The sequence below is a fragment of the Talpa europaea genome (assembly GCF_964194135.1).
Source record: "Talpa europaea genome assembly, chromosome: 9".
In the NCBI taxonomy this organism is placed as follows: Eukaryota; Metazoa; Chordata; class Mammalia; order Eulipotyphla; family Talpidae; genus Talpa; species Talpa europaea.
Genome location: NC_140076.1, coordinates 56,967,289 through 56,983,585, shown reverse-complemented (window position 1 = coordinate 56,983,585; position 16,297 = coordinate 56,967,289). Strand labels below are relative to the sequence as shown.

General features: G+C 35.1%; 1 protein-coding gene across 1 annotated transcript in view; it reads left to right on the top strand.

Moving 5' to 3' along the window:
* Window positions 1-16,297, top strand: part of LEPR (leptin receptor) — a gene marked incomplete at its 5' end in the record, with an annotated part of 52,291 nt that overhangs the window by 23,355 nt on the left and 12,639 nt on the right. The window contains 9 exons of the mRNA XM_084243758.1: window positions 1,168-1,458; window positions 1,594-1,711; window positions 3,894-4,093; window positions 5,644-5,792; window positions 7,350-7,509; window positions 7,627-7,709; window positions 11,359-11,575; window positions 13,211-13,393; window positions 15,453-15,548. Of these exons, the coding sequence (XP_084099884.1) occupies window positions 1,168-1,458; window positions 1,594-1,711; window positions 3,894-4,093; window positions 5,644-5,792; window positions 7,350-7,509; window positions 7,627-7,709; window positions 11,359-11,575; window positions 13,211-13,393; window positions 15,453-15,548 (1,497 nt within the window). The remainder of the gene's footprint in view (window positions 1-1,167; window positions 1,459-1,593; window positions 1,712-3,893; window positions 4,094-5,643; window positions 5,793-7,349; window positions 7,510-7,626; window positions 7,710-11,358; window positions 11,576-13,210; window positions 13,394-15,452; window positions 15,549-16,297) is intronic.

The following is a 16,297-nucleotide window of genomic DNA, read 5'->3' as shown; positions in this document are numbered from 1 at the left end:
ATATTGAAGTTCAGTTAACAATTTCTCTGGTTAGTGCTCAGCACATGGGTACAGTAAGTAATATATCATGAGGCTTGAGTGCCACTCTGGGCTTGATTATAAATCTAATTGACTGACTTTTGTCCTATACTTTCATGCTGCTAAGTATTTTCTCATTTATGTTTGTTTGTAGATACACAGATACAAATGTCTAGTATGCATTATAAATAAAAAAAGACATTGGGGGCTAACATGCTATTACAGAAAAGAGAAAACTTAAATAATAAAACCAGTTATGTTGTTTTGTTTTTGTTTTGGGGTCTAATCCAGGAGGTATATGTGAAAATAGATTTCATATTCTATCAGCAGAAAGTGGCCCACCTTCAACAGTGTAGTCAAAATATATTGATTTTATAAAGTACTGTGGCAGAAAGTTTCTTCCTATGTAAACAACTACTAACTTATATTCTTATGTTTCTAGTTAAACATCTAGTCAAGTTATGTTTCTAACAATAGTGAACTTCAAAAGGATTATGGACTAGTTTATAGGTATTAAAACAATATTTTAGAAAAATACTGATCTCTTCATCTTCAACAACAGGATATTGGCATTAAGCAACTAAACAGGCTTAATGTTTAGAGTTTACAGTTTTTCCTGCTTCATTGTTACACCATTCAGTTTCTATTTCCTTACTTGATTTCTTATTTAAGCTTCCATTTTTCATTTGCCTGTTTATTTGAAATTATCATATACCAAATGAGACAATAAGCAACTCCCACTTTTCTTTTGGGGTTTTGTGATTTTGATTTAAGAACTCACCCTCAGGGTTATTCATTCTGAAAGCAGAGTCTGAATGAAACATACCCATCATGGTGGAATTAGGCTGAATTTAATTTTCATTATTTTCCTATTAGCACTCACTAAGTTTGTGATGAATAAATCTCTGTGTTTAGGAAATACAGAAGGCACTTACGGAAGCTCATATCATTTGAGAACAGGAGTTCTTGGAATACTCAATAACTGTACACAAATAGACAATTACAGTTTTGCTGCAGTCTCTAAGAACACTCATTTTATTTTTGGCAGTGTAATTCAGACTGTGATGTGAATCTTTTTAACATGGTGTGAATTGCTTCACGATGGTTTCTGTCTTCATCAGATAGCCTACCTTTCTTTTCTCATTACAGATGTTATTTACTTTCCACCTAAAATTCTGACAAGTGTTGGGTCCAATGTTTCTTTTCACTGCATCTATAAAAAGGAAAACGAGATTGTTTCTTCAAAGGAGATTGTCTGGTGGATGAATCTAGCTGAGAAAATTCCTCAAAGCCAGTATAATGCTGTGGGTGACTATGTTAGCAAAGTTACTTTTCCCAATTTGAATGCAACCAAACCTCGAGGGAAGTTCACCTACGATGCTGTGTACTGTTGCCACGAGCATGAATGTCACCATCGCTATGCTGAGCTGTATGTGATTGGTAAGAATACAAGATTTTCTTCATTTTTATTATGGACCCATATATTAGAGTCCCATTGAAGATGTAAGGGAAGTTTTTTTCATTAACAATTTCTGGTGTTTTTGCTTTACATTAATATTTTAATGTTTTAAATAGATGTCAATATCAATATATCGTGTGAAACTGATGGGTACTTAACTAAAATGACATGCAGATGGTCAACCAATGCAATCGAATCACTTGTGGGAAGTACTTTGCAGTTGAGGTATCATAGGTATGTATTTTTTTTTTTTTTTGCTGCTTTATTTTCTGTGGCTAGGGTGAGATAAAAATTTCCTATAGAAATATCATACAATGTTTATCTTGTAGATTTCCTTCCTGAACTAGGAGGTAGAATATACTTAATTAGGAAAATTTTGAGGGATTATAGTATATGGATGTTTCTTGAAAAAATTCACACTTAAGGTAAAAATTTTTTTAATTTGAATTTACTGTAATTTTTTTCTTGACAATCAGTTCTTCATAATTGCATTTTAACTATTGGATGAAATTCCAAAGTAGTTAGTTTCTATGCATTTAAATTTGATTTAGAGAATTCACTAGAGAAATTTGAAGATTATAGAAGACTGTTGTTGTTTGCTGAAGATTAATGCTTTAGAAAAATGTTAGTGGTAGAGGCATGAAGATTGTAAGAGACAATATGAATGACTTTAGAAGTAGGTAAGGTTATTTAAAAGAGAAACTTAGTAAGAAAGTTTTCTAATAAAGAGTAATTTGTGCTCCTTTATTTTTACCCTTCCTTGTTTAAAAATGTAGAAGGTATTTTTCTATAGTATTCTCTCTACAAAGAATTTCACCTAAAATCTCCCATGGTTAGGAGATGATAGATGCATTTTAATTTTTATAATATCCCATACTAGTTCTCAAGAAGGTGTGCAGCTTTCAAACTTGGTCACAATTCATATATGTATTGGGACTTTCAATTTGTCTAACTTGTATTCATTTATTTTTAAAATCTAAATGGTCTATTTGTAAAACCATTCACCTTCTTCAAGTTCTGTGATCTAAATTCTATTCCTAATATTACCAATCTATTATTATGTAGTATTGAGAAAATGAGGGCAATTTCTGTGTTTCTCAAATGAGCTTCATATTATCTGATAAAAGGATTTTTAAATCCGTAGAATGTGCATGGTATGCAGTTTTACTTTTATAATCTGTATTTACTTTTGTTCCATGACATTTTCACATTAGAAAATGTGTTTGTGAGTGATTATTAAATAAACTCTGTCTCATTTATCTTATATTTGTATAAGAATCATGAAAGGGAGAGTTGGTTTTTTTTTTAAAATCTAAGTCTCAATTTCCTTGTCTGAAAATGGCAAGAATAATAGTATTCATGGGGTTCCTCTGAGAACTAATGACATATCTCATTTAATTCTAAATCATTGATATAATTTCTCCTGATAAACATTCAGTCAAGGGTTATTTTTGTCATAATTATACTGATACTAACCTTTGGGTTCCAGGTGGACTATTACTGTGCTTCCATATGAGGTCTGTTCTTATTTTTTTAACCCACTCATCACCACTCATGCACACACAAACACACATACACACAAACACCACATACACACACACACCATGATCATAATTTTGAGGAAATAGGAAAAAAAGTGGCACAAAAAAATGGAAATAGAAAAGAAGAATGCAGAATTTATTCTTTTGACCTTCTTACTTCCATTCTTATGGAAGCTAACTGCTACTTTTGCGTATTTAAATGCCATTTTCAGAAGCAAATGGTGACAGAAGGACTATTTCAAAGAAGTAGAGAAAAGCTTAGTGTGTTCTGAGTGAATTGTTGATTAGAGTTCACTTAAATATTTTTTCTTAATTTTCTTCTCAGAGAAAATTAGTCATACACTTGATTATATGATTCATATAGTAATAAATAACTGACATTTTTAAAAATTATCTTGTTTTGAACTAGAAAATATTAGGACTGTAATTAAGCATTATTTACTATCAATTATGCTTTCCATTTGTTGTGGCATTTAATCTCTACTTAAAGTGCAAGGAATTTGCCTTCCAATCTAAGGAATGCTGTGTTACTACTTTTGATCTATACTTTAAGAATTTTTCACTTTGGCATAATACTAGTTTAGCTTTCAAAGTGCTGTAGATTCTACCTCTAACTGAATTGTTATCTCCTTGTTAGACCAATGTCATTTATTTTATGTGCATCCCACTGAGTGTGTAATGAAATATTTAGTAAGGATTACTGTCTGTTTTCATGGAAAGGTATAAGATTGTGATATAGCTGGGATTGAAAAATGCGTTTCTAGTAAGAACATTTTTTCCTACATTGATTGTCTTAAAGAACAGAGTTCTCAGTTATCTTACAGCTTTTACCAATGTTATCAATTGGTTAATTGACTGTTTTTGTATCTTTTAAGGAGAGGCCTTTACTGTTCTGATATTCCATCCATTCGTCCTATATCTGAACCCAAAGATTGCCATTTGCAGAGAGATGGTTTTTATGAATGCGTATTTCAGCCAATCTTTCTATTATCTGGCTACACAATGTGGATTAGGATCAATCACTCTTTAGGTTTGCTTGATTCTCCACCAACATGTTTTGTTCCTGATTCTGTGGGTATGTCAAACTGTTTGTATCTTCATTTTGCTAAGCAGATTTGGACTCAGAATGATTCCAGGAAACTCTTATGTTTTGTCATTTCCTGATCACACTAGATTTTTTGTTTTCTTGTTCAGCAAGGGATTTGAGGAGATAATCAGTCTTAGAAAGTTTTACAATTAAAAACATTTTCTTTATTGGAAGTAACATTGCATTATAGCATGTAAGTTTCAGGAATTCATCTTTGGGAACCAACATATGAATATACCTCTTTAAGTTCACCAAGGAAAGTCCAAATCACTCCTTTACATCCCTTTGTTCCAGTTTACTCACCCGCTTTGCCTTCCCTTCTGGCAATCACTAATTGGTCTTATAGTCCAAAAGTTTAATTTTTATCCTATTTAATTTATCTGTGTTTTTTTCTATATATCATATGAATGAATAATTTTATTTCAAGTTATTTATGACAAATTTTTAGCAATAGGGATATTTTCAGCATACTATTCCATGAATTATATTGATTACTGAGAATGAAATTTATTTTATTATTATTATTTAAAATAATGCACTATGAAGAAGAGAAAACAGACAAGGATGATGACATTCATCAGCATATTTAAAAAGATATTTGGCTTCAAAGGATTAAGAGAGTCCTTGGAAAATTTTTTTTTTTTTTTATAGAGGCATGTTATTTATTTATTTATTTATTTGTTCGTTTTGTTTTGTTTATACATGCACTGGGTACAGTCAGAAGCACTGGAGGGTGAGAGAATTCACCAGAGCCAGAGCGGGGAGCAGAGCAGGGAGAAGGACCGAAGTACACTGCTGAGGGGAGCAGCGGGCGGCAGGAGAGGTCTGGGCGCCATGTGGGACCCTCCTCCAGTGGCCGGGGAGCAGCCGGGGATTGAACCGGCGCGGCAGAGGCCGCGGGCAGCTTCGCAACCCTGCGCTCAACCGCTGCGCCACCGGGGAGGCCCAGTCCTTGGAAATTTTAACAAATCCTTCCAGGATTGCTGTGAAATCTTTGAGAAATGACCTACTTATGATTGTGCAGCAGACTTGAAAGTATATCTTTTGCTGCCCTATATTATTTTCTTGGGAAACCATGCAGAAGTGGTGTGGTGACATTGCATCTTAAGGTTGTGTGAACATGTTCCCCTACAACATATGCAGTGTGAACTAACAACATCTCAATAGATAGATGGATGGATAGATAGGTAAAGACATAATTAGAGCAAGGAAGTTATCACATGTTTAGTTTGATATATTTTTACATGCTGAACCAGTGACTCAATTTCTCATCATGTCTTACTGTTAATTTGTACAGTGACATGGACAATTATTGATTTTTTTCAAAATACTTCTGTATTTGCAAAATAGAGATAATCCCTTTCTATGTATGATATAAAGTTCATAGGGGATCAGCTGAGATTATGAATGAGAAAGTTTTGAAAAGGAGATAATTGCTTTATAAAGATAAGATTTGAAAGATTAATACCATAATGTTTTATAAGCATCAATGCTAGTTAAATTACTGTTATACAATACTGTTTTCTAAAATTTTCTAGTGAAACCACTGCCTCCATCCAGAGTGAGAGCAGAAATTACTGTAAATACTGGACTACTGAAAATATCTTGGGAAAAGCCAATCTTTCCGGAGAATGATCTTCAGTTCCAGATTCGCTATGGCTTAAGTGGAAAAGAAGTACAATGGAAGGTAACTTTACCTAGAAATCTCTCTAGCTTGCCTCACTAAATGTTATTTCCCATGTTTAAGAATTTATTGCATAAGATTTATTTTGTTGGCATAAAAGTCCATCCTCCTGAGAAAACCTAAATAAGGGACCAGGAAAAAGAATAACTATAATAAAGAAAAAATCAAAATCAACAAGCAACTATAAAACAGAGACACACTACGGGGTGTGGGCCGGGAGAGGAGGGATTGGGGTCAAAATAAGGGGGGGTGCAATTGTGTGAGGAATATAACCAAGATGAAAATGTGTACATTGTGCAAAAATGAAAAATGATGTAAGAAAAAAAATATATATATAAAAGTACATCCTCCTGTACTCTGTACCTATTTTTATCAAATAAATTGATCTAAGTCTAACCCTTTTAAGGAATTAAATTTCCTGCTCTCCATCATTTTGCAAAGTATGTTTTACAGAGCGTTGGTCTACAAAATGTTCCTTAGGGAAAGATCACTTGGCTAAATAAATTTAGGAAACTCTGTATCGCTCTTTGTCCCTAGAACATAGTCATGGTTTTGGAGAGGTCCTCCATTAAAGAAACATCTGTGGCTGTATTTCAGCCTATGTTTCTCAAACTCATTTTACTAAGAAACCGTTTTTCCCTTAACATCTAATAATCACATACTTTAGTGTTTGTATATTCAATGAAACGTTTTGCAAGAAGCCACTTTCATCAAACAATCAGACTAAAACCCATTGTGGCAAGTGTGCATATGATGGCTTACCATGTCAGTTTTCTGGTGGCAGCCTGCAAAGACCTGAAAATACCGGGAGCCCTAATATCATCATTTGATTACAGTGAGGGTTTGAGCTGAAATGAATGTAACTGTTTACCTGTTTACTGAAGACACTGAATATCAGAAATTCTCTACAGCAGGCCCTATTTAACCAGTAGGTTAAAGTTCTCAAAAGTCTTTGTGGACAGAAGATTATTTGTGAGTGGAGCAGAGATTATTAGTAGGGTAAGAGTAATTGGAAAGTGAGGTTACAGTGATCAGTTCAAAATCTTGTCATAAGCAAGGAAATATTAGGTGACTAAAATAATCTTTAACTTGACGGAGCTCACAATCTAAAGCTTAATCTGAGTATTTTTTTTTTAAAGATTTATTTATTTATTTATTTTTAGATTTATTTATTCATTTATACAAGCACTGGGTACAGTCAGAAGCGTGGGAGGGTGAGAGAATTCACCAGAGCCAGAGCAGGGAGCAGAACAGGCAGAAGGACCGAAGTACACTGCTTAGGGGAGCAGCGGGCGGCAGGAGAGGTCTGCGCGCCATGTGGGACCCTCCTCTGGTGGCCGGGGAGCAGCCAGGGATCGAACTGGCGCTGCAGAGGCTGCGGGCAGCTTCGCAACCCAGCGCTCAACCGCTGCGCCACCGGGGAGGCCCTTAATCTGAGTATTTTAAAAACAAATACACAAAGTCAGTGCTCTTTTAACTTTGGGATGGGATAATAGGTACTCCAGGGTTCTTATTTACTCACTTGTTATGATCAGTCTAATGCTTTGGCTTATTTTACAGATGCATGAGGTGTATGATGAAAACTCAAAATCCGCCAGTGTCCCGGTGCCAGACCTTTGCGCCATCTATGTTGTTCAGATGCGCTGTAAGAGGCTAGATGACCTGGGGTATTGGAGCAACTGGAGTGCTCCAGTCCACACCATTGTCACGGATATAAAAGGTCTGCAGAGCTTTTGTACATGTGTCTTAGAAATGCATGAGTGTGTCTTTTGAGGATGACTGAAAAACAATCCTCCCAAGACCACAAGTACAATTTGGGCTCCTTGTTGTTATACAGTTCCTACCAGAGGACCTCAGTTTTGGAGAATCATTAATGAAGATACCACTGAAAAAGAGAGAAATGTCACTTTACTTTGGAAGGTATTCCTGCTTTTTTGTTCTTCGTAATTTTTAGTTTTATACTTTTAAAAGATTTACTTTATTGTTCATAATCCTGCCATGTGTAGGCTCTATAACTTCATATTTCATTCAGTTTTGAGATGTTATTGCAGGTAACTAAGATACATAGTGGAGGGAACATTGGCATGGAATCAGGAGACTTTAATTCTGTTCTTAATTTAACATATAATAGTTATTTCTACACTATTTTGGCAAAGTCACTGAGATTCTTTTTTTTTTAATTATCGGTTTATAACATATACATATATTAAATTTAGACATATAGGATTACACCCTTCAGGTATATTACTTAGACTCTTTAACCTCATTTTCCTCATCTGAATAAATGTAGGACTGGACTAGATGATACCTAGTGTTCCTTCGTGTCCAAAAATTATATTTATATTAATTATTTTAAAAAAGATTTATTTATTTATGCATTCAAGAACTGGGGTACAGGCCAGCACTGTGGGAGGTGAGAGGATTCACCAGAGACAGAGCGGGGAACAGTACAGGCAGATAGACTAAAGTATACTACTGAGGGGAGCAGCGGGTGAATCAGGAGAGGTCTGCTGCACCATGTGGGTAGCTGCCTGGCTGGGGATTGAACTTGTGCTGCAGAGGCTGAGGACATCTTCACAGCACTGTGCTCAAACCCTTGTGCCACCAGGGAGGCCCTCTATTTATATTTATTCCTAAAAATAGTAAATGTGTCCATCCTCACATGTATCAGGTTACCAAGCCATAGAGATTATTTTGTGTATGTGATGGCATATAAGTAAGAGATGTTTTCATAATCAGAGGATATCCATCCTAGCAATCATCAGAGCATTCCCTCTACCATCGAACTGATTTCTATCCCAAGTGAATTAATAACTTGATCATATTTTGGCAAACATTATTTCATTAGGAATCATAAATTAAAACAAGATTTTAGAATGGTTAAAATTTAAAAAACTGACAAAAGTTGCTTATGATGGAACAAAGCAACAGGAACTTCTGTTCTTTGCTGATGGGAATGCAAAATGGTACAGTCACCTTTTAAGACCATTTAATCATTTCTTATAAAGCTAAACATATTCTTACCATATGACCCAGCACTGCCCTATTTATTTACCCAACTTGTGTCCACATAAAAATTTGCACATGTATAAAATAAGTCAGGCAGAGGAAGACATATATGTGGAATCTAAAAAACTCCAAAAACTGAACTAATAAATAACAAAGAATAGATTGGTGGTTGCCAGAGGCAGGGGGATGGGGTGAGCAAAAGTAACAAATTTCCAGTTATAAGATAAATAATTCCTGAGATGTAATGTACATTATGGTGGTAATAATTAACAATATGTATTGTGTTTTTTGAAAGTTTCTAGGATAGTAAATCTTAAAAGTTCTTACAAGAGAAAAAAATTTGTAAGTATGTGTGGTGATGTGTATTAACTTATTGTGGTGATCACTTCACAATATATACATATATCAAATATGTATATATTTGATGTTAAATATATACAACTAATACAATGTTATATGTCAATTATATCTCAAGAAAAAATTGCATATGAATATTCACAGCAGTTTTATTCATAATCATCAAAAACTGGAAGCAATCAAGATATCCTTCTATAGGTGAGTGGATAAACTATTGCAATTCCATTCAATGGATATTATACAGTAATAAAGTCACAAAATGACATAGATGAATCTTAAATGGTTGCTGCCAAGTGTTAGAAATCTGTCTGAAAAAGCCACATTATGATTCCACTTATATGATATTAGAGAGAAGGCATAATTTTAGATATTTTAAAACCATCAGTATTTTGGCTGATGGGGAAAGTTTTGAAAAGGTGAAAGAAACACAAGGGGTTTTTTATAGTGGTAAAACGAATCTCCAGTATTATTCTGGTGAGTTCATAGCACTATGTACGTGCCAAAACTCATAAAACTTTAGAGCACAAAGAACACAGTTATAATAAATATCTAAGAGGTTGGAGGATCCCAGGATGGAATCCAGACTTCAACAAGAGAATCTAATTACACTTCAAGTGTTTGAAACAATCTCACAAAGAAGGGGGAGAAAAAGATGCAGGCCTAAGTAACTTCATAAATGAGTAGATTCTTTCAACTAAGGGCAAAAGAAATTGTGCTTAAGTACTATGTTCTGGTTGATAAAGTTATTTCTCATGGGGTATTCATTAATTATTCTTATTCCATTATTATTTACAAGCTGAACTTCAACAATTATGTAAACAAATGTTGGAGGATAAGACTTACTGTTGGACCAGTTACAGACAAGCAAGGAGACCAGATTAACCCATTGGTGATGGGTTAGAGTTGGAGACATCAGTGTGAACTCTCGTGTAGCTTAATATGTATACTGATGGATTCATTTAGAAATATTTCTAGATGTGTGTGTGTGTGCATGTGTGTGTATTTAGATAGATAGATAGATAGATAGATAGATAGATAGATAAATAGATAGATATGAGTTGAAAAATAGGTGAAGAAATAGTGAGGAACATACCAATTTGTTCCTAATACCATTCTCCAATAGAAGGAACTAAGGCTCCTTGTGAAAATGACCAGTATAGGGCCAGGGCAAGAAATATCCAAGATGGCCTAGAGCAACTTGCAGTACCAGAAAGGAAGTTTATTATTTTTATTTGATGGTTACAAAAGTAACTATTTGTGTAAGATAACTGACATAGATTTTCAAAAACAAAATGCAGAATTTGCATGACTCCCCAGACATTTCTTTCTTGCAGTTTCTGCCAAAATCTTACTCCTGATCTACCCAGATTGTTTCCAGCCCTGCAGGGATACATGTCTACATGTTTGTGTTTATTTTTCTCTCTTATTTTTAGCTTAGAGGAATCTCAATGACAAAAACATGGAAAAGCACTGTTCTAAACTACTGTATAAATTCAAACTTTCTGTGGGTTGACAGTACTTAATCTTAATTGCAATAGGTGAAGGTGATAGGGGAATTAGGATATAATGTTATACACCATAGAATGGAAGAATAGAATGAACTCTATATGTATTTTATATTGTAATTGTCAATAATCTTGGTTTTTTTTAGCTTTAGAGCAGAAATTTTGGGCTGCCATATACTCGGTCCTGATAGCTCTGTTACTTGAAGGATTGAAGGATGAGCTATCAGGGGAAGAGGATATGAATAATAGATCTTACTGGGATTAATATAAGTGATGATTAATATCTTTTCAGCCCTTTTTGGTTGCTTTTTAAAACTAAAGGGTTAGTCCTTGTTGCTTTCCAGAGGAGAAAACTACTCCTTGCCTCAATTCTTTAGAGTGAAACTTTTTGTTAGAAAAGTATCCTAATTGTATCCATACATTATTACCTTCTAATGATTTATTCTCTGAGTCTTAAAAAAAACAAAGTGGGAAAGTAAATTTCCTGTACTCCATACCTAACAGATACCTTCATTGGGCCTGTTGTCAGAGGCACATCCTATCCTATTCCACCTCCCCAAATTGCATCCTTGAAATAGGCAGTGCTTGCCCTGATCTGACCCCAGGCTTCCTGTGAGAAGTGTATATTAAGAGTTCCTTAAGCTGGGATTGTATAAAAAGCATGCTGATACACTAATCAACTGTTATGTGTCCCGCAGCCTCTGATGAAAAATGATTCATTGTGCAGTGTGAGAAGCTACGTGGTCAAACATCATACTTCCCACAATAGAACTTGGTCGGAAGATGTGGGTAATCACACTACATTTACTTTCCTGTGGACAGAGCAAGCACATACTGTTACAGTTCTGGCCATCAATTCAATTGGCACTTCTCTTGCAAACTCTAATTTAACATTCTCATGGCTTGTGGGCAAAGGTAAGAAAAGGTATTGGGTAGTAAATCACTGTTAATATTTGATCTTTGCAAACTCCTCCCATTTGTAAATGAACTTTCAAGAAGCCTGTATGTCTCTGAATCTCAAATCTCTTTTATCTTTTCTTTATCTGAAAAATAACAAAACAGATTATGCCCTGGTTATGTAATATGGCCCTTGAGTTTTCATGTAATAGAATATTATTGAAATAGTATAATAGTATATGGTAATATTCTAGTAATGTAACACACATATGTAATTGTATGACACATATGAATGCAAGTAATTGATCAGACTTCAAAATTACCTTACACTTCATTTAATATGAGAGTGATGTACCCTCTTTCATTAATTTTGATATTTTTGATTAATCAGCAAATTAAGAAATATTTTCAATAGGCATTTGTTATCTGGATAATATATTTAAAATATAAATTTTAAATGGAAAATTCAAATTTCATATACCTCTACTAATCTATGAAGGCCTTTCCATGAAATCTTTGCTTATTACATCAATTATATATGCCCTGGCCTTCCTTTAAATCAGAGTGGTTTCTGCCTTTTAAAAAGTAATTTATATCAGGCCTCCCTGGTGGCTCAGCGGTTGAGCGCTGGGTTGCAAAGCTGCCCACAGCCTCTGCAGCTATGGTTTTGATCCCCGGCTGCCGGGCGAGGGTCCCACATGGCACGCAGACCTCTCCTGCTGCCTGCTGCTCCCCTCAGCAGTGTGCTTCATCAGTCTGCCTGTTCTGTTCTCCGCTTTGGCTCTGGTGAATTCTCTCACCCTCCCATGCTTCTGACTGTACCCAGTGCTTGTATAAATAAATAAATCTTTAAAAAAAAAAGGTAATTTATATCTTGCCTTATATTAATAATACTTTTGAACTTACAGTGTAAGCTTCTTGCAAGTCCCTTCTTGCAGAATCTAGCACAATGTTTTACACTTTAAAAATTTTCAACAAATGTGCTCTAGAAATATTTATTGAATATTGCACTGTGAGAAATGGTGAGAATTCCAATGTGAGATAAACTATAATGGTCTCAGTATTCAGAGCCAAAAGGTGAGACTGATGTTACTAAAGTAACCATACAATTGAATGACTGTTACAAACTGAGATACATGTTCCCAGGAAAGGCATATAATTTCCTAAAAGAAAAGGAAAGAGGAACCTGATCTGGAATGGAGGGCAGAGAGGCTATCTTAGGTAGCAGTAGAGGAATTAAACTTCCCCAGAAGTGGAGTGAAGAGCACTGGCTCCCAAGACAACAGTCTGACCAAGAGTCATTATGGCACAGGAAAAGAGATGAAGGAGTCCATCCTCCAGCAGCCGGAGAGAAGAGTTTGGAGGGAATTAGGTGGATAATTGAGTTGTACAATATTCCAGTGGAGGATATCATTGATCATCCAAATACCTGTGGTGGAATTTTAGGTAGAATCTTGTTTCTCAACACACTGTATTCCGACATGTTTCTCCTTGTTTGACGAACTACAAAAGTAACTGTCGTTATATTTATTTGTGTAAATGTCTTCCTTCTCTTCCTGCTCCCTTTTTCAGTAAGTTAGATATTCCTCAAGGATATTAGGAGATTTTTGTGAATTTTATATTTAAATATATTTTTCCTTCTTTTCCCCTCAGTAAATACTGTGCAGTCACTCAGTGCATATCCTTTAAACAGCAGTTGTGTGATTCTTTCCTGGATGCTATCACCCAGTGATTACAATCTGATGTATTTTATTATTGAGTGGAAAGTTCTTAATGAAGACACTGAAATTAAATGGCTTAGAATCCCTTCATCTGCTAAGAAGTGTTATATTCATGGTATGTTTATTGTACTTTAATAAATTTCTTTTATGTATTAATATAGGACAGATTATTAATTCAAATAATATAATGAGTTAATGAGAACTTCAAAAATATAGATTCTGCCAACTTAATCCATGTAATTCTATCACCTGATCATAGACATTTATTTCATTTGACCCTTTGACATCTAAATAATTTGTACTGTTGTAATCATTATTTTTTCTTTTTTTTAAATTAAGGTAAAGTTTGTTTACATCACTGTGGTTTTTTAGGAGTTATAAGTTCAAACCTCAACAAATCAATATTTTCACACCATACCCACCACCAAAGTAACCATAATAATCCTCCACCATGCTCCATTGGGCTTCCTCTCTCCCCTGCTCCTACCCTATCAGCATTTTATTCCAAAATCTACTTAATTTATTCATTTATTTGGGAATGTTTATGTTGTTTCCAACTATTATAACTTTTATGGTGGCTTTTGCTATCTACTGCCAAATTGTTTTCCTAAATTGTGTACCAACATATAAACCACTAGCCAGGAGAGGACGTGCCAGCCTGAAGGTTTGAGGATGTAGGACCTGGTAACATAGGTCAACATAGACTCCCCCATATAGACCAGTTGCCCCAGGAGGTGATTACAGTGCAAAGTAAAAGAGTACAAAAGCATTCCCAAGTCAGAGTAAAGTTCAAGTAGGGAAATGAGGGATCACCCTGACCTTACTATACAATATCGTCCCAAAGACTCATCATTTTATTTCTTCCAAAAACCTAGACTTTAGCAATCAGAGTAAATAGAAGCAAACTATTGATAGAGAACAAAATTTGGTTCATCACCAGGTGGTTAATCCCTGTTTTTCTTTAAATCATGTGGATATAGAATTTAGGCTCCAGGGCCTCCCTGGTGGCGCAAAGAGTTAAGTCAGCACTATGAAGCTATTGGAGCCACTGCAGCACGAGTTCAATCCCCAGCCAGGGAGGTGACCCACATGGTGCAGCAGACCTCTCCTGTCTTGCCCGCTGCTCCCCTCAGCAGTGTATTTCAGTAGATCTGCCTTTTTCTGCTCCCTCCTCTGTCTCTGGTGAATCCTCTCATGTCTCTGCGCCTCTGGCCTGCAACACAGCTCTTGTACGCATAAATAAATAAATCTTAAAAAAAAAAAAAAAGGAATTTAGGCTCCAGAGAGATTTATCTCCTTTGGAATAATACTTATGTATTAAAAGCACTTGTGAACCTCCCTGGTGGCCTAAGTCTCAGCACTATCATGCTATCACCTCTACACCTGATTTTAATCCCCCGCCAGGGAGCTGACCCACATGGTGCAGCAGACCTCTCCTGTCTCGCTCGCTGCTCTCCTCAGCAGTGTATTTCAGTAGATCTGCCTGTTCTGCTCCCCACTATATCTCTGGTGAATCCTCTTACTACCCCCACACCTCTGGCCTACACCCCAGTTCTTCTATGCAAAAATAAATAAAATCTTAAAAAATATATTAATAGCACTTCTCTAAATGATAGATCACTGATGGGTTCATTTTGAGCTTTGTCATGGAGGTGGTTGCCTCCTTTGATCTGGATCCCTGGATATTGCAAGATTTCTGCTCCCGCCTCCCTGCCCCCAATCTTCATTATATAGGATTTTACAAGACTTTATGTACTCTGTCAGCTGCCTTGGTTGAGGGAATAAAGTATACATAAGTTAAATCCTATGTAAAGGGAGTATTGCTGACTTGGGATATGGATGGGGAGGTCAAGCATGCTGTCCTGGACAGGGAAGTAAAACAACTCATCCACCCTCAACTTGAAGAAGTTGGCTGTCACTAGAACATGCCTTCAGAAAAGTTCCACTTTCTATCTGTAGTTAAAATCTGCAAGTTATTTGGAAATTATTGTCAATTCTAGTAGAACTAGGAGTGGTTATGTTGTTTTAGAAATTCCCTTAATCATCAATTTCAATCCATAAGTAGCAACTAATTTCTGTTTGGAAATATGAGAGTCACTTAAAAATTTTTACAAAGAATTCACTTGTTAATATTAATTCAGTGGGAATGACCTTTAATTTATTTTTCTTTTTAGATCATTTTATTCCAATTGAAAGTTATCAGTTCAGTCTTTACCCAGTATTTATGGAAGGAGTGGGGAAACCGAAGATAATTAGTAGTTTTACCCAAGGTAAAATTTTTACTTTTAGTTTTGTCTTGTGCAGATATATGGTTTCCTTCTTAGCAGTAATGTTGGCAACTGGTCATTCTCTTTCTGATGGAATCATGAAAGAGTTCAGAGTCTTATGTGGCTATGTCATGGGGATCTCCAGGAAGGGGTTGTGATTCCAAGCTGATAGCAAGAAGAATCATCAGGCATGGTGTTGAATTTTCATATTGTTAAGTAAAATTTTCACATTCAAGTTGCTATGTAATAACATACATCATTATAAAGATTAATTGGAAAATTGTAATTTTCTGTGAAATTCTTGTAAATGCATCTATCCCTAAACAATACATTTGGTAGCACATATTTATGAATCATTAAATTGTAATTTAACTTTTCTGATTTTTTTCTCTAAAAATAAAAAATGAGGAGATAGATACAAATTGACATAAGCTTACTAGAATTCTTAATTTCTGATTCATACGCAGTGTATCAACATTCTGATTTTGCTATGATACTTCAAAATGGCTTGAAATCCATACACTCCAGTAATATAATTTTGAGACAGAAACATTTTACCTGGTTCTTTAATTAAAATTATTATTTAAAAAAATCATTCATACCTTATTTACAAAATTTTAGTTTAATGCTGTTCTAAACTCAAGATTTTGAGTAGGGAATGTAAGCCTCTGCTCTTGCGAAGCTTAACCTCTAGTGTTCTAATGGGAGTGACAGACGATAAACAAGTATGTATAGTATGATGTCAGGTAGAA